Source organism: Macaca mulatta, chromosome 17 (assembly GCF_049350105.2).
Source record: "Macaca mulatta isolate MMU2019108-1 chromosome 17, T2T-MMU8v2.0, whole genome shotgun sequence".
NCBI classification, from domain to species: domain Eukaryota; kingdom Metazoa; phylum Chordata; class Mammalia; order Primates; family Cercopithecidae; genus Macaca; species Macaca mulatta.
This window is the reverse complement of record NC_133422.1, coordinates 106,676,920-106,695,847: the sequence shown is the minus strand read 5'-3', so window position 1 is coordinate 106,695,847 and position 18,928 is coordinate 106,676,920. Positions and strand designations below refer to the sequence as shown.

Sequence of the window (18,928 nt, the reverse complement as noted above, 5' to 3'; positions counted from 1 at the left end):
CATTTTTTTACATGAAAAATTATAAACTCAGTCAAAAGTCAATTAACAAACCCCAACAATTTTCTATCTATATATCATCTATCTATCTATCTATCTATCTATCTATCTATCTATCTATCTATCTATCTCTATCATCTACCTATCTATATCTCAAAGTTTGTTTTTAAAATATAAACAGTTTTGAGAAAATGGGGCTAAAAACCAAAAACCTAAAGGAAAATGGGAAATTGTAATGAAAGCAACATTTACAAAAGTGATATAGAAATGGCCCTTAAACATATGAGATGTTTAAACTCACTCATAATGCGACAATTGCAAACAAAAGCAATACTGAAATACCCCTTCTCACCATGATGCTGGTGGAAACCTAATGGTGTGACAGGCATCATGGTGAGGCAGGAGGGAGAGAGTCACCTCACACACTCGTGCCTCCATCTCTCCCATAGAGCTCTCAGTGTGGGCAAGGCACATTTACCTTTACTGGAAACTGTCTTCTCACTGCCAGGAGACACCTGTGGCCCACTGTAATTCTCAGAAGGATCGCTGTGGAGATTCGCATTAGCACTGGCTTCTTTAATGACAAATATGGAAAAAACGGGAAAAATGTTCTTGATTACACACTTACAAGCATTTTGGTCATTTATTTAAAAATGCTAAGTTGAAATGCTAATATTATTTTCAAGTTTTATTTGAAAATATGTTTTGGAAACTCAATATGTGAATACAGAGCCAGGCCTCATCTGACCCTTTTTTTTTTTTTTGAGACGGAGTCTCTCTCTGTCGTCCAGGCTGGAGTGCAGCGGCCGGATCTCGGCTCACTGCAAGCTCTGCCTCCTGGGTTCATGCCATTCTCCTGCCTCAGCCTCCCGAGTAGCTGAGACTGCAGGCGCCTGCCACCTCGCCTGGCTAGTTTTTTGTATTTTTTTAGTAGAGACGGGGTTTCACCGTGTTAGCCAGGATGGTCTCGATATCCTGACCTTGTGATCCGCCCGTCTCGGCCTCCCAAAGTGCTGGTATTACAGGCTTGAGCCACCGTGCCCGGCCTCATCTGACTTTTAAAACTGCATATTCACTCCTCCACACGTCCTTTGACCCAACATCTTAGCAGGATCAATGCTAAGAACTGACCCTGGAGATAATTCCCGAGAATATGAAAATACCTGTGCTGCAAGCTTGCAGCTGTGTTTGAAATGGCAAGATATTGCAAACAATGGAAAAGACCATACAAAAGATAATGGCTGCAGAACTGGGGTAGGAAGAAAGGAGGGTGGGCAGGAAAGGAGGATTTGCACGGATCCATGATTTGCACGAATGTGTTTCCTAGCTCTGTCTGTGGAGAGGGCCTGGAAGCAACGCTGTGCCATTGAACTTAACAAGCACACAGTTCTTGGCTCACAATCAGTAACGGTGTTAGTGTTTTATAACCCACAGACTATAGTAAATCCCTAGGAGCCCATGTAGACAGTAATAAGCAACTGAATACATAAACAAACAGGGGAGGAGGGGCAGCTCTTTCTTAAGGTAGAATCCCAATTAATAAATGGAGAAGCAATGGCAGAAAGAGAAACTTGCCAGACTGACCATCAGGCAGACAAATTCGGAAGGATTCATGTTAATTTTAAATAAAATCTTGTTTAAGACCTGAAAAAATCTAGTTCAATCCTTCCCAACTCCAGAGTCTGTCTTATTGGGAGGACTGTTTGGGGTAATGTACTGGGATGCAGATTCCTGGGCCCCTACGGAAATGCTTGGCTCCTGGCACACCATCAGATACTGGAGCTATGACCTGGTCCTGTATGTGGGGAACAGCACAGATGTCCTACGTGTGTGTCCTGATGGTATGGTTTGGCTCTGTGTCCCCAACCAAATCTCATGTCTAAATGTAATCCCCAGTGTTGGGAGAGGGACCTGGTGGGAGATGATTGGATCGTGGGGGCAGAGTTCCTCCTTGCTGTTCTCATGATAGTGAGTTCTCACGAGGTCTGGTTGTTTATAAGTGTGTAGCACCTCCCCCTTCACTCTCTCCTGTCTCCATGTGAAGATGTGCTTGCTTCCCCTATGCTCTTCTGCCATGATTGTAAGTTTCCTGAGGGCTCCCAGCCACGCCTCATGCACAGCCTGCAGAACCATGAACCAATTAAACCTCTTTTCTTTATAAATTACTCAGCCTTGGGTAGTTCGTTATAGCAGTGTGAGAATGGACTCATACACCTGGGTATATACATATGCCTTTTCTGGTTTTGAATCTCCAGGGTAAAGAGGAGGTATTTTGTCCCTCCGTGGCATCCAAGAGTCTTATCCTCTTAGCTTTTGCACACTGATTTTTTCCCAGCAGACTCATCTGTTGGAGGGAGGCTTTTCCCTACTTCTGGGGGAACCCTCTGGGGGCACTCTGGCTCTCCCTGCACCTGCCCTGGGAAGGAGAAGTAACTTAGCTGAAGCTTTGGGAGAGGGGGCCAGGTATTGTGGCAGCACCTACCTCCCTGTCTTGGCATCTGCCTGCCCATGAGACATTTCTGCTGTGCTTCCCTGGGCTGTGGTTTTTCCAGGGTCGGCCCCACAGCAGCGGGTGGGGAAACTGGGGGTCTCTCAGTCCCGACAGAGACTGGGAGATCTGCCCAACCGGGGGAAGCAGGCACATTCTCCCACCAAGGGTTTATCCTCCATGAAGGAGATGTTTCCGCCTGTGTCTGCCTGCCTTCTACCTCTCCCGTTATAGCTGGACTTGGGAAGGGGTAATTGCTGGGTTGCATTTACCATCACTGGAAACTTTGTCCTCAGTGCCAGAAGAGAATTGTAAATTCTCTAATAATTCATGATAATTCTCAGAACCACCAGCTTGATAATTCTCATCAATACCAGCATCTTCAATGAAGAACATGGAAAAAAATGGGGAAAAGTTTTCGTGATTACACAGGTATAAACATTTTTGGCCCATGCTTTATTTTAAAATGTAGGGATGGGATGCTAATATGATTTGCAAGCTCTATTTGGACATGTGCGTTGGCAAGTGAATGTGTAAACAGAGTCAGGTGTCCTCTGACTCCCTTGAACCAGCAGTGTGGACCTTGGCAGATGGCAGGTGAACCAATCCTAGGAACTGGAATTTACATCTGGACGCAAGATTTCAAGAGAGGGCTGAACTTTCCTGCTGCTGAATACATTTGCATGCACTGTGTGGGGATTTCTGATTCCCAGTTCTCTCCTTGGCAACTGTGGATTCAGTACTCTGTCTTGGTTCTAAACGTGGTGTTCTATTTACTTGCATATGTCTTTGCCCATGTGAAGGCACATTCTTTGTGTTTGTTCATGACTCATTGTGTGGCCTTGGGCAAGTCATTTGCTACACCTTGGTTTTACCTTCTGTCAAATGGGGTAATGACAACCGCCCTGCTCTCTCAGAAGCCTTAGGTGAGCGTGAAGTGAGAGCATGGGCGTGTGTGGGAGGAACTGGAAACTGCTGGTTAGTGCAGGGTTCTCACGTTCCTGTGCCCTGCGTTTCTGCAGTGGCTCCCAAGGGCGAGAACGTGCCTGAACCTGCACTCCAGAGATCCCAGAGTAAAGGGAATTATCTCTGCCAGTCTAGGGTTGACTTCCTCTGTCTCGGGAAGCTGTAGAAATGGTTTTAGACACCATATTGTTCACATCTCCATGTGCCCTTGCCCCGGAAATAGCTGGTCTTAATGCTCAAATAGTAGGTCATGTATTCAATAGCACAGAGCTCCAGGGATCAGTGCGATTAGCGGGTTAGAAAGGGGTGTGCTCACGGTTTTCCTTACGTATTGTTGACAATGTCGATGCTGTGCTTGGCATTTCAGTCCATGTTGTTTTATTCATGTCCAAAATCTCCTGGACTAGAATTTCATCTTGGGAGAAGCACACAAGAGCACGTTAGAGCTGGCCCTGCAGGGCTGGCCCTTGTGCTCCTGTCCCCTAAGGCCATCTGTGCACACAGTGAATGGGAAACAGGAACTCCGGGACCCCAGGGGATGTGGGACTTGGCTTTGGAAAGAACCTTCCCTGGGTGGGCAGGCCGCTGCCTCCCTCAATCATTTCAGAAAAACTGAGACTGTTAGGACGTTTTGGACACTGAACATTGCCCCCCAAAGGTACAAGGCTGGACGCTTGGCCCACATGTGGTCCTAAGTCTCCTTCCTGCCCTGGGTCCCTCTGTCCCATCCCTGAGGCTCTCCCGAAGCTGCCCTCCACGTGTGAGCGAACGTCGCTCCTGATCTCTGCGTCAACGCGGCCTCATTTTCTTCTTTTACGTCCCTATGAGTCCTCCTGGGGAGCTTTTACCATGAGAGCCCTGAGCTTTGTGTCTGACAGACCCAGAAAAATCACACGGGCTCTGCTCCCACCAGAATGTGATCTTGGACAAGCGCCCTCACGGCTCTGACCTTCGGTTTTCTGTCTGTAAAACAGGGGTTTGTATTTGCCTGTGGGCTTTTCTGAAGGTCCAGTAAAGCAGTGTATGCAGGAGGCGCTCAGCACGAAGCCTGGGCCATGGCCAGGTGTTGCAGCACCTGACAATCACCGCTGTCTCTGCAGCATAGTCGCCAGGCCAGGCTGCAGTGCTGGCCTGGGCAGTGGGTCCTGGTTTGCCGGGCCCTCCGGGTTTAGCACAGAAAGTCCCTCAATGAGGAGCTCCTCAGTCCCAGGCAAAGCGGGCATCTGGTCACCCCAGGACCAGCTCATGCGGAATTTGAGGGTAAAGGGAAGAGGCTGAAAATGCCACTGGAAATGAAGATGCCACCAACACGCCTGAGAAAAATGCTTCGTCCTGGGTTCTCGGTGTCTCGCCCAGCAGCCGCACTCTCCCTCTGCCTCGCTCCCGGCGCTGGGTTTTGGCAATGTGTGCCCCCAGTGAGGCCCCTGCAGCCGCGTGGGCTACAGCCCTGTAAGGTCGGCAAGAGTCCACCAGCTCTGTGAGGAATTTGCTCCTCCTGATAAAAGGGGAACCAGTGTCCAGGCCTGCACCCCCACCTCCTGCCCTGGGAGTGGACGAGGTATCTGGCACTGTGGACACCATCCTTGATCATGAGGCATGAGCTTGAGGAGAGGCCAGGACAACCTCAGGGACATGCCCTCGTGTTGTGGAACTGCCAGACCAGAGGCGGGCGCCACCTCCCTCTTAGCTTCGGGTGCTCCAAGATCCCAGCCAGGGGGTTGGGTGCTACCACTCAGGCTCTGTCCGCTGGGGCCAGTGATTGGACAGAAGCACCGATCTTAGGAACTCCAGTTCCTAAACAGTCATGGTGTCCAGTGAGATAGGGGTCTTGGAGAAGAGTGGATATGCATTTGAATGGCAAGCATTTACTGGGCACTCATCTGAACCAGACACTGCCCAGGTGCTGGGGGGCCAAGGATGGCCCAGCCTCGGTCCCTGGTCTCTGTCCCACTCCAGCCAGCCATGTCCAGGAGGCAGCATTCTACAGCCGTGACCAGGTACAGCAGGTCAGCAGCATCCACCAAGGGCAGATGGGCCCCCAGGGCAGATGGGTTCTCAGGGTATATGGGGGCAGGCAGAGGATGGGATTCAGCTGACCAGCCCAAGAAGTGGGCCCTCCTGGGGCACTGTCTGAACTTCTGGGCTGACCTTGGCTTCAGTTACCCCGTCGTTACTGGGAGTCACTCCTGTCCATGGCAGATGGGCTGTCTCTGCAACTCTCCATCTCTAACAACTGCACCCACAGTCCCTGACCTGGCCCAGTGTGACCCAGTCCATTCCATGCCCGAAGCCGGGAGTGGCCTCCTTTTGGGGACTCAAACTCCTCAAGCTGCAGACACCCTGGGATTCCCTGAGGTGGGTGGATGGAGGCCCAGCTGTGGGGAGGCGTGCTTCTGCAGGGAGAGCAGTCATAGCTTTGGGGGCCAAAGAGAGGTGGGGGGCCGAGCTGCCTCACGGTGAGCTGCCCGTGGCCAAAGGCTGCCTGGACCCTTCCACAGGCCTCCCCACCCATGGGGAGATTGGTCAGGGATAGAAAAATGCTTTAGGTAGAGATTAAGCCAGCAGGTGGAACAAGGTTAGAAAGCTCTTTGTTTTAAAACCACGTCTAACTGCTGATGGTTGAATTTTTTGAGAGGAGAAGCTGAAATACAATGACCAGACCTTCCATCAAAACAGAGCTGACCAGGCTGGGCGCAGTGGCTCACTCCCATAATCCCAGTGCTCTGGGAGGCCGAGGTGGGCGGATCACCTGAGGTTAGGAGTTCGAGACCAGCCTGGTCAATATGGTGAAACCCCGTCTCTACTAAAAATGCAAGAATTAGCTGGGTGAGGTGGCGCACACCTGTAATCGCAGCTACTCTGGAGGCTGAGGCAGGAGAATCGCTTGAACCCAGAAGGTGGAGGTTGCAGTGAGCCGAGATCTCGCCACTGCACTTCAGCCTGGGCGACGAAAGTGTGAGACTCCATCTCAAAAAATAAAAAAAAAACAAAAAACAAAAACAAAAACAGAGCCAACCACATCTGCAGCAGCCAGTCCAGGGGGCTGGCCTCCTCCACAGTCAAACTTGAAGGAAGTCAGAGCTCCTCTAGCAATAACTCAGGCAGCCAAACCGCAACCCCTGTGCCAGCCAGCTCCAGAGGGCCAGGAGTGCATTCATCACCGACAGCTCCTCTGGCTTTTGTCCTCACTTCTAACTCAGAGCCGACCAGAGAAATCCACACACGCTCCCTCACCAACACCCGCTGCCTGTCTGATGAGCCGCCCCGAGCGCCCCTGGCCAAAGCCTGCCTGGGATCTGGGCTTCTCTTGCCCTAGTGAGGCCCCATCCCCTGCCTGACTCGGAGGCTCTGAAATTGCACGTGATGGTGGCGACTCCTCTGCCGGGGCAAGCTCTGGACAGGCAGTCTGGGCCTGGCGTGCCTGGGTGGGCTTTGCTGACCTCCACGGGGATTTGAATTCTCACTGTCAACGCTTTCAGCTTTCTACCTAGAGGAAATTTGGGGGTGCGGATGGGGGTAGGAGCTGCCGCCTCTTTCTAGGTTTAGTTGGTCAGGACCCAGGAAAACGATCAGAAACTCCAACCAGTCTTTCCTCTTCCTGAGTCCTTTCCTGAGGCCGCTGTTTCGTCGGTGGTGCCTGAGCCACTGGCTGGAGCAGGTGCTGGTCTCAGGACGAAAACTCAGAATCTGGCAACCGCCAGATTCACCAGGAAAGTGAGTCCAGTCACAGCCATTCCTTGACCTTGGGGAGCCTAACTCCCACCTGGGGCAGTTCCACTGAGTACCCGGAAAGCGGACAGGGAGGCAGAAGCGAGAATGGGAACGTCTATTCATTCACAGGGGCACTCACTCATCCATCCACGTAACCCATCAGAACGCTGCAGGCAGAGCTTTTCCCAGACTCTCCCACCCAGACGTGGAAATGGAGCAAAGCCTGACTTCTGACAGCAGTAGCTCCTGGAAAGGGGCCCAACACCTGGGGGCCCCTGCCTTCCCACGGGAGCCCCTGTTCGAGGCCGTGCAGCCTCCGCAGCCGCAGTCCCAGGCCCTGCCGGGTGGAAGGTGGCCCCCAGCCCCTACTCCTGACCCCACTGCACAGGTGACACTGGCAGAGAGGTCCTGGAAGCTGACTGCTTCCCAAGGGCATCGATGTGAGTGGGGGTCAGGACTGCGTGCTCTGAGTCCCAGCGCTCTAGGCCTCAGTTTCCCCACATGTAAAATGAGAGGTCAGAGCAGAACTGCGGGCACTGGCCACACGTTCACACACTGGAGTGTGGCTGTCCACACGGAAATGGCCGTGAAGTGCAAAGGACACATCAAACTGTGGAGATCCAGCGTGATGGAAAGACTGAAGCATCTCAGTAATGATTTTACACTGATCACATGTTGAAATCATCACACGAAATAAAATGTTATTACAGTGAGTTTCATCTGTGTCTTTTTTTTTTTGAGACAGAGTCTCACTCTGTGGCCAGGTGGGAGTGCAATGCCGCAATCTTGGCTCACTGCAACCTCTGCCTCCCGGGTTCAAGAGATTCTCCTGCCTCAGCCTCTCAAGTAGCTGAGATTACAGGCACACATCACCACGCCCAGCTAATTTTTGTATTTTCAGTAGAGACGGGGTTTCACCATGTTGACCAGGAGGGTCTCCATCTCTTAACCTCGTGATCTGCCTGCTTTGGGCTCATCTATGTCTTTTTAATGTGGCCACTAGACAATGAAAACAATAACTGCGGCTTGTGCTGTGTTTCTATTGGATGGCCCTGGCCCAGGCCAGCGGTTCTCAGCCAGCTGTATTTTAGCATCACCTGCAGAGCTCTAGAGAAGCACAGAGGCACCAGGCCCAGCCAAACCAGCACGGTCTGCATCCCCGGGGTGAGGCCAGGCGGTCCGTGGTTTCTACCATCTTCCCAGGGGGCTGGAGGAGGGGACGGCTCAGCCACGGGGCCTCTCAGTTGCAAGGAATCAACGGCATCAGGTTGAATGTGGCGCTGGTGCCGGAGGGCTGGACCCAGCTTGCCGCTGGGCATTTCTAACAAGCTCCCAGGTGATGCAGATGCTGCGGGTCCTTGGACCTCACTTTGAGAAGCAAGACTCCCAGGCACTTTTTAGGTGTAATGGTCTAAAATTCTGTCTGCCTTGTTTTCTTGAGAGTTTGACTCTTAGATGTCAGCACTAAATCTATGGGCCATGGGAATGTGATTCTAGCCTCAAACCAATCCGTTCCCTCCACTGTCTGCAACTTGTACCAGGTTATCTGGGAAACAGCCACAGACAACCATCCAGCCCCCTTCACGTACAGGACAGAGGTTGATAGGAGGGGCTCCCTTACCTAATAATTCAGGCACATCCTCATGTTTTGAACTGAATGGTATTTCAGTAGTTGAACCTAGGAGGAAATAAAAGCCCTATAGTTTAACAACGTTCATTGAATTTGCATTTTTTTCTCTTTAAATGGACATGGTTTTTTGGGTGCCCACCAGCCCCCGCTAGAGGAAGGAGTCCTGCCCAAGTCCCAGTCTCTTCTGCGGGCGATGAGAGATGGCCCCAGGAAAGTTCTCTGGGACTTGGGTTTCATGTCTGGAAAATGTGGAGAAACAGCCACCTCTGGGGTGGCTGTGAGGATGGAGGACAATTGCCCAGGAGCTCTGAGCTGAGCCTGCCCTCCTGGTCCCTGGAATAACCCCTTGAGAGGTCAAGACAACGTCTGGGTCCCAAGGATGTCTAGGCTCACCCAGCGGCTTTGAGGTGAGCAGAGTAAGAGGGCACATCTCCTTTTGTGAAAGTACCACTTTGACCTCCTTCGTGAAAGGCTCCTGCAATGCATGCACCTGGAGGCTTGGAAACATGTTCTGGGGAAATGGGAAAACAGTGTGTAATGCTGTGGCTCTGTCATGAAGCCCTGGCTTCGTGGCTCTGTTTTAGGAGGGCAGGACTCAGAGAGACGGGCCAGTGCTCTTTCTCCTCCTTCAAAAACAAAGTAATTTCAGGGTGGTCCCATTTGCAGATAAGAGGTGGAGTCATGTGGGTGAAATTCTGAGGTCTGGAATATGGGTTGTCCACAGGCCCCATGGCCTCCTGACCTGTGGCCTCGGCTGCCTGACTGACGGGAGCTGAGTGACCTTGACAGTGGGTGGTGGTTCTGAGCACTGCTTTCTCCTTGGCAGCTCCCACCCAATAGTTCCCAGCTTCTGCCATTCACGGTTTTTCTTTATTGGAGGTGTGGTGTCTCAGCATCCTGGGATGTTGCTTTGGCTCAAGGTCAAGGTCAGCCTCTTCCTCCAGCCCTGAGGTTGGGCTCAGCAGGGTCACACACCTTCCCTTTCCGAGTGCACAGAGCTTTCCAGTGGTGTCTTCTAGGATGTGAAGTTCCAACACTAAACCAATGACAAAGCTGATTTCCAAATGGCTTTAATGACAGACAATCTGCATACCAATCGACTCGTCTGCGCACATGCAGGCTCAGAACAATGCGGGAAAATATGCAAAAAGGTCTGAGATGTGATGACAATTGCTTCCCAGTATGCTGACCTTCGGTAAACGAAACAAACAAAGTACAGTTCTCTTTGGATGAGACATTAATGATCATTAAGAATGGGTACAGCTGCATCGTGCAAGTGCTTTGTTAAAAATATTCTTTTCATTTTGTGTCTGTCCCATAATTATAATGGAAGTATTGTGCAAGTCAGCCAGTAAGCATGTGCAGTAAAATATTTGTGTTTTATAACATCCGTGCGGTTTTTAAAGTGCATTGTCAAGTGGAGTGGCTTTGCCATATTCTTCCTGTGTCACCTCTGACTTCAGCCTCACGGTTTTAAGGTGCTGCATGCCATGGAATCGTGAGAATCTCCTGCTTGTTCTTGATAGTTACATCATGCACACGCTGGCCTCCGTGAAAGGGTTCCCTATGGAGTTCTGAGATTTCACTCTGGTTAATTTGGGGAAAACAGCACTGCACCCTTCTCCATCACTAGGACCACATTGACCGCTCTCCTCTCTCCCTCAAGGTCCAACGTCTCAAGAAAGCCACATAACATGGTCAACTCAATTTCTGAGGCAAACGCCTAAACTGCCCACTGAGTCATTAAGGCCCATGGAGACTAAGGAAGCCCAGTGTTCCCCATGAGCCAGTGATTTAGAAATGATCCCTTAATTGGTCTTCAAGCTGGGGAAGACCTTGGTCACCTGTTTCAACTGTCTGGATGAGGAAATCCGATCTTAGGAGGTGAGGACTAAACTCCGACCTTTTTTCTCTCTTACCCATTCCTGACACGACTGTGACCAGAATGCTTTCGTAAGGAGTAAGAAGAAGCCAGCTCTGGAACACAAGAAACAAAGGACCCATTCCTTTGTCTCCTTGAGCCAATCATCCAAGTCTGTGACTGGACTCTTCTCCCTTTTGTGGTTTACACAGTGCAGTGCCCCCAGCACTCCTTCCTGATGAGAGACCACTGACCATGGAGTGGCTCTGGCTAGTCCATGTAGGACACGCAATGAGGGTTTCCTGTCCTCTGCTTCACCTTTGGATGTCAGAGGCTGATATGGTTTGGATTTATGTCCCCACTCAAATCTGAGGTTGAACTGTAATTCCCAGTGTTGGAGGAGGAGCCTGGTGGGAGCTGACTGAATCATGGGGGCTGACGTCCCCCTTGCTGTTCTCATGATAGTGAGTGAGTTCTCCTGAGATCTGATTGTTTACAAGTGTGTAGCATCTCCCCACTCTCTCTCTCCTTCCTGCTGGCCATGTGAGATGCACCTGCTTCCCCTTTGCCTTCTGCCGTGATTGTAAGTTTCCAGAGACCTCCCCAGAAGCAGAAGCCTGTACAGTTCACAGAACAGTAAACTGATTAAACTTCTTTTCTTCATAAATTACCCAGTCTCAGGTATGTCTTTATAGCAGTGCAAGAACTAACACGGCCAAAAACACTGCTCTCGGGTCATGCTAACACTACCATGCGACCACTGCCATTTTTTGAACATGCAACCCATGAAAAGGCATGGAGCTCAATTGCACATGGTCATGGCTCTTCCGTTTATTGAAACCCCTTCTAAAACCCTCCTGACCCTCCCCAATGTGGTGCTGGCTCTGCTCCTCTCCTTTTTGCCATGACTTTGCAAGGACCATACAGAGTAGCCATGGCCCAGATCTCCCCAAACTGGCTCCCGGAGTTCTCCCCTCTCCGTAGTCTCTGCCCCCGAGTTCTCCTCACACCATCCCATCTCTCTTAGCCCCTTTGCACCTTGCATGTGTACCCCTGGGCCTCCATTCCTCCCCCCACCCCCATTACACCCTTCTCTTCCCACTCAGCCGCTTGACTCCCAACAGTCCCTGGAGCTTTATGGACCCAGACATCTCCAGATCAACTACCTGATCTGAGGCTGAGAAGGAAAAAGACCAACTGGAAGCAGATGTGACATTTTACCTACTCAGTGAAGGCTTTGACAACTCCAGATGGCTGCCTCAGTCACAGCCTCTGTAAGATTAAATAATATCAGCGGAAAAGAAAGGCTTGAGACTCCCCTTCACAAATGGTGGTTAAGAAAGAAAAATCTTTAGCCCTTATTGAGTGGGTAACCTCAACATATCCCGTTTTTGTCAGAAACATAATTCAGATAAAAATATAGAGTGGAAATAAACCAGTGAGTTTTGTGTTACTGTGTTTCCGGACTCATGGCTAAAATTTAAGAATGAAGCCGTGCAATCACTGTTTTCATGTGTCTGTCTGTATGTGTACGTACCTATGTTACATATATGTGATATTTTTCTACCTCTGGATGGTACTGCCAAAGTAATTATAAAATTCCTTGAAGTTTCGAGTTCTATTCAAATTGGCTTAGAGAAAAAAGATGTGCTTGATTAAATATTCCTAGGACTCCCAGAAACAGAAGAACTAACCCAAATGTTTTTCAAGTTTACTTTACTAGGATGGTTGAGATATTAAGCTAGTTTGAGATTGTTTGTTAAATAAAGACAGTATGTCTTTGGAGTTTTCAACTATAGATATAATGAGGACAAAATTTTATTCTGCGTGGGTTACTAGCCAAATAAACTTAAAAATAGTTAACAGGGAAATAACTGGAGATGATGGTAGCTTTATTTGGTGTCGTAGTGAAACCACCTTTGTAAAATTATGACTGAGACAGTGAAAGAGATTTAACAGGCTCCATCTTGCTTTTAACCTCCAAGCTGTCCTTGTTTATTCCTGCGCATAGGCTGAACTAACTATGGGAGAAGGTTTATAGTTTATAGTATAAATAAAGACGGTAACAGCCCTTTCCCAAAGCAAACCTCCTTCTTGCTTGGGGACTAGATTGCCTTTGTAAGACTAACATTAGCCATAAGATTAGAAATTACAGTTTAGGAGTCATGCAGCTGGAGGCTACAAGATTCTGACCCTCCCTAAACTGCTCCTAAGATCAGTGCTTGAGAGATTTTGCAGACCCTACACTTGATGGCTCCACACAGATGGATAAAGTGGCTCATCTGATCTTGTGGCCCCCGCCCAGGAACTGACTCAGTACAAGAAGACAGCTTTGACTCCTTATGATTTCATCCCTGACCAGTCAGCACTCCTGGCTCACTGGCTTCCCCCCACCCACCAAGTTATTCTTAAAAACTCTGTTTCCCGAATGCTCGGGGAGACTGATTTGAGTGATAATGAAACTCTGGTCTCCCGCACAGCTGGCTCTGTGTGGATTACTCTTTCTCTATTGCAATTCCCCTGTCTTGATGAATTGGCTCTGCCTGGGCAGGGGCCAGGTAAACCCCTTGGGAAGTTACACAATAGTGTGTCTGCTTTTTTTGGAGAGGGGACAGGGTCTCATTCTGTCAGCCAGGCTGGAGTGCAGGGGCGTGATCATGGCTCACTGCAGCCTCGACCTCCTGGGCTCAGGTAATCCTCCCATCTGAGCCTCCCAAGTAGCCAGAACTAAAGGCACGTGCCAGCACGCCCTGCTAATTTCTGCATTTTTTTTTTTTTTGTAGAGATGGGGTTTCACCATGTTTCCCAGGCTGGTTTTAAATTCCTGGGCTCAAGTGATCCACCAGCCTTAACCTCTCAAAGTGCTGGGATTAGAGGTGTGAGCCACTGCACCCAGCCTGTGTTTGCCTTTCAAAAACATTTTCTAAACATCTTTTTGGCGACTCATAACCCTGGCGTTATGATCAGTTAAGTAAAACAAGAGTTTCATGAATAATTTTTAAATAAGGTTATCTTATTTAAACGCTCAGTACCAAGCACAAGTTTATATACTTTTGACTTTTTATTTTATACGGCACAGAGAGACTAAATGTATTTGAGTTTGTTAACAAAAGTTGTTTTTGCTGCCTTGAAAAATTATGCTGTAGATAAATATATCTCTAAAAATTGTAAGATGGTATAGTCATACAATTTGCTACTTTGTTACAGAATGCTACATGTGACAGACAATTCCCCACTGTCTACTCCTAGTTTTCTCTGTTGAACATTGAAATCAACATAATCAACATGTGTAATTAAAACTACTAGAAATAATGAGGGTGAAGAAAAACAACTTCCTGTGCAAAGTACAAAGGAAAGTAGGATCTGTTTTTGAGAAGAAAGTGTATGTGATATGAAGAATGTGTTTCTGTTGAAGAAAAAGGTGAGTAATTTTGTCCTAAAGTGGTTTAAAGGTAGTTTTTTCAGGAAGAGAAAAAAACGGACAAAATGCGTAAATGAGTATGGAAAGATGTGACGAGTCTCTGAGAAAAAAGAGAGAGAGAAACATCTTATGTGGTCAAGATACACTAAGAGTAAATGAATTTTATGATAAGATGTTATAGATGAGCTTTAGCATCAATAGCGGAGGGATGCAGTACTGGAGTTTGATTTTCTTTCTCTGCTAAAAGGCCAAAGTTTTCTTGAATTATTGGTCTTTTTTTTTTTGAGAGTTTGCTCTTGTTGCCTCGGCTGGAGTGCAATGGCGCAATCTTGGCTCACTGCAACCTCCACTTCCTGGGTCCGAGTGATTCTCCTGCCTCAGCCTCCCAAGTCGCTGGGATTAGAGGCATGCACCACCATGTCTGGCTAATTCTGTAGAGATGAGGTTTCACCATGTTGGTCAGACTGGTCTTGAAATACTGACCTCAGATTATCCGCCAGTGTTGGCCTCCCAAAGTGCTGGGGTTACAGGCATGAGCCACGGCGCCAGGCCTGTTCTGTTCTTAGCAAGAGATTGTAAGAGGCACTTTTTTCTTACCTGTTGAGTAGTCTTAAAAGGAAACAAAGATTCTGTGTCTTATCAAATATTTCCTGTGTTTCATGTTATCTTTATTATGTTTTTGATTACTTAAGAAAACTGAGTCTCCTCAATAGTAAAAGAGTTAAATTGTTTTAAAAACCATGCCACTTCCTATATTTTCTTTAAAAATTCTTTATTGTCATTTAACTTAAATGGATAACTACCATTTCATAGTAACTTATGATCCTATTTAACCAAATATTCAAACCTTTTGTAATTTTTGACAACTTCATCCAAGTCAAATTCTACATGAAGAATTTTGGCCTCAAACTAATTTTGAGATTTCCCAGAGGGCCACTAGAAAATCTCACAGGATTTGTTCTTTCACTGGCGAAAAGAGAGATGTTAAACTAATTAGCTTTATTTGACACGTAAATTCATAAAAAGCATTGTCAAATAAGAAGGGTTGTTTAACCTTCTTTATATTACGTTTATATGTGTATATGTTAGAAGTGTTTCAGAAATTGTATAAAATTCCTAGAAATTTTCACTGTCCTTACTGTCCATGATATGTCCTGGTATGAAGTTATGAGTCATAATTTCCATTATTGTCTTGTAATGTTGTATGTCACAGAAACAACCAAATTTCCTTGTCAACTGCAGCATAATGAACTCTCATCAGATTTTTAACCATGGCCATTTTATGCATTTTATGTCTTTTGTCCTTCAAGACAATTATTGTTTTACGCTGATGCTTTTTTGAAAGCTTTTGCAATCAGCTACAATCCAAAAATTCTTTGTCTTCAAGGAGATTTTTAGGTAAGACTTTGCCAAGTACTCTGAAGTAAGGTTTCTGATGCCTCTAAGATTGCACCATTAGACCAGACTTTTCCAGAACTGAGGGAGAAACGGACGGATTTATAAACCTGCTAACCCAAGATCAAGTAGAACAAGAATTAATTATGTGAGACTTAATGTGGGGACAATTATATTTTTCTGAATTTCCTTTGAAATGTTTCTGGTTTTTTAATGTTTTGTTTTCCAGATTTAAAGAACTCTCTGCTTGTGGTTTCTCTTAGGCTATGTATAACTGACAACAGTTTGGTCATTGCACTTTCATAAACAAAAACGAAGCATTTATATTTTTTGTCCCACTCTAGAATTCGGATATTATGATTTTCAGGACCATATAATTGTTTGCACAAGTTTAGTATAAACTGATTCTCCTTTAAACAGGACATGATTGGAAACATTGGTCATATTACCAAGGCTTTGACTGGAATGTCATACTTGAGATTGATACACAGAATCAAATGTGACCGGACAGTTTTTAAAAACTGAGGTTGATTTGACGGAGTTGGAGAAACTGACCTGCTACCTGGCTCACAGAGTCCCCATCCCACAGGTGAGTGAAGAAGGTCATTTTCTGGCAGATCCAAGAATTTTGGGAGCCTCGAGACCTTTGGAAGAGAGAAATTCACCCAAGTCTTTAGGTACCACATGTGAAGTCTGATGGTGAGTTTTTGGTCGGGCTTCCTAGCCTCAAAAAGCTTTTAAAAAATCTAATCTGAGATTCCTTGCACAAAGCTCCAGTGAAGAAAACTCAATTTATGTGGTCCATTACCATTCTTGCTGCACTCACGTAAATAACCAGACCAACTCTTGTAAGATGTGATATAGTTTTGAGATAAGAATAGCATTACTTTGGTTACCTGGATCAAAAAAAGGGGGTGACTATAGAGCCATAGTTTATGTTTTAATGAAAAATGGTAGCACACCCTCGTGAGTTATAACCCTGTGTATTCTACTTTTTTTAACCTTTTGATGAACTCCAGCTTACTTTCTACTTTGTTATCTACCTGTAAACTGGACTGGATCCTGAAGTCTTCTAGAGTCCTTCAATGTCCCCAGGCTAACATTTCCAGTCTTTCTTCTGCCCTCCTGACTGGGTGTTACTGAGAACTAAAGTCTGACAACGCAGGCCTTCCGTGGAACCATCTGGAAAGGCTGAGCTGGACACATCCACGCTCTGCCCCCAGCATAACCATGACTGTGGCTCTGATGGTCATGATGCCACCAAGGACACGCCCCCTGCAAACTAGGAAATCCATCCTTGCCCCATCGGTTGAAGATACCTTGAGCTCAACATCCAGAAATCTTCTCAACAGACTGCCCTTTGGATTTGGGAACTGCATTTCCAACTATCAGTCTTTGTTTTTCTTCTCTTTTTCGTAGACATTCCCCTCATTAAATTCCTGACTACTTGTACCATCCAGCAAATATCCTCCACTAGATGAAAAATGGACTTATCTTGTTCAAAGGGAAAAGGAATGTCTCTTCTTTCTGGAACAAGAGGAGGGAATGAGACAGTCTTGATCCTTGACTTGCCTCATGCCAGACTCTGCGGAGTCTTCTCTTTGACTTGGCTTTGACCCTAGCTTCTGTCTTTGTCTGCTTTTCCCCATGTTTAGTAGGAATCCTGTGAAGTCTTTTAGTGGAAATCCCCTAGTCTTGGCCTGCTCAGCCTCGATATCTGATCAAATTCCTCACCCTCCATCTTTGATTATTTTATCATCTTGGCTTCCTTTCAGGCCTGGCCTCCTGTTTGGCCAAACAAAATATGCACAATAATTGAAGCTGAGGGTGACTACATGGAGGTTCATGATATTCTTCCAAGTTAGAAATTTTCCATGATAAAATGTTAATATAAGTAACATATGCAACTCTCTCATGGACATCTAGATTTTAAAAGGTCTTCAAAGATAGCAGACCTTTGTGTCCTGTTGTAAGGAGAATTAATTTTTATTAAACTTATGCAAACAATTAGATGGTCCTGAAAATCATCATATCCAAATTCTAGAGTAATCAGGTAGGGCAAAAAATATAAATGCTTCATTTTTGTTTATAAAAGTCCTCCTGGCCTTTGCTAAATCAGTTTAGCAAAGAATTCTCTTACCTCTTAGCAATGTTCATCCACTGACCCACCCTGACCCTTGGCTACAATTCTCCACTTTCCCTGTATTTGGAGTTGAGCCCACTCCCTACTCACACCATGGTAGTAGCCCCCTTTGAATAAAGTCTGCCTGCCCATCTTTAACAAGCATCACAAATATTTTTTAACTGGTGTGAGCTGCAAGAAAGGCTTTTGGTAATTGTGCTAGTGTGATTATGACACGGTGGATAATGCTTTCATCTCTTAACAAGAAAATGTTTTACATGAGGTGGTAAGACATCTGGGACATTGCTAAAATACTCCCCAAACAAGAAAAGTGTGTGCATGTGGCGTGGGGTGTGTGTGTGTGTGTGTGTGTAGAAAAAAACAAAATATGCACAATAATTGAACCTGAGGGTGATTACATGATATTCATGATATTCTTCCCAGTTAGAAATTTTCCGTAATAAAAAGTTAAAATAAGTAACATATGCAACTTTCCTATGGGCATCTAGATTTTAAAAGGTCTTCAAAGATAGAAAGACTTTTCAGCTACATTAATTCCCCAAGGAATAAATGGTAAATTCATGTAGGTTGGGAATAAGTGGAACCCATGGGAGAAGAGGCTGCCGCCCACCTGGTTCAGTTCTCTTTCTGCTGAGCCATCCCTGCGGGGCCCTACCTGGAGTCGCAATTCTCGGCCGGAGCTCAGTTTCTTGCCAGCAGCACAGCAGGAGGACAAAGCAGAGGGTCCCTTCTCCCTGGTTCACTGCCATGCTCCCTCCAGCTGAAGGCGAAGGACGTCCTGAAGGTTGGCAGTTTCCCACCCTTGGTCTCCAGGACACTGTGGAATGTCAGGACCTGTGACATCATGACTAGGAAGGGAGCTAGGGTCCTGCCCTTGTGGGGAGGTCATGTCCAGGGACCTGTGACATCACGACCAGGAAGGGAGTTGGCATCTTGCCTGGGGTGGGCAGGGTTTCTGTCCAGAGTCTGTGACTGGTTTTAAGGTAACAGAGGTCCTCTCCACTCTTTCTTATTACCTGTTCTGCTGGCTTCCTCTGTCCTGAGCACCCTGAGGACTGAAGGGGTAGATACTAATTAGAACTCTAAGTGCCAGTGGCCAAAAGCCAACAAAATCTGCTCCCATGGAAAGAGGCAAATTTGAAGGATGCTGGAGAGGTCATTGAATTACAGAGCAAGTGCCAGAACCGACAGATCCAGAGAATCTAATCACCTCTTAAAGGCCCCTTGAAGAACACAGCCTTGAAGAACAGAGGCTCATGGCTCCATGTCCCCTCCCATCCTCCTCTGCCCTCAAAATTCCAGGATTGTGAAGAACA

General features: G+C 47.0%; 1 protein-coding gene across 1 annotated transcript in view; it reads right to left on the bottom strand.

The window, feature by feature from the left end:
* The window catches only part of SPACA7 (sperm acrosome associated 7), a 29,042-nt gene extending 10,650 nt beyond the window's left edge, over positions 1-18,392 (bottom strand). Inside the window, exons 1-5 of the mRNA XM_001086614.5 lie at positions 18,268-18,392; positions 8,784-8,840; positions 3,780-3,866; positions 2,758-2,865; positions 476-571 (exon numbers count right to left, since the gene is read on the bottom strand). Coding sequence (XP_001086614.4) covers positions 476-571; positions 2,758-2,865; positions 3,780-3,866; positions 8,784-8,840; positions 18,268-18,361 — 442 coding nt within the window. The 5' untranslated portion in view covers positions 18,362-18,392. The remainder of the gene's footprint in view (positions 1-475; positions 572-2,757; positions 2,866-3,779; positions 3,867-8,783; positions 8,841-18,267) is intronic.
* Between the last annotated feature and the right edge of the window lie 536 nt (positions 18,393-18,928).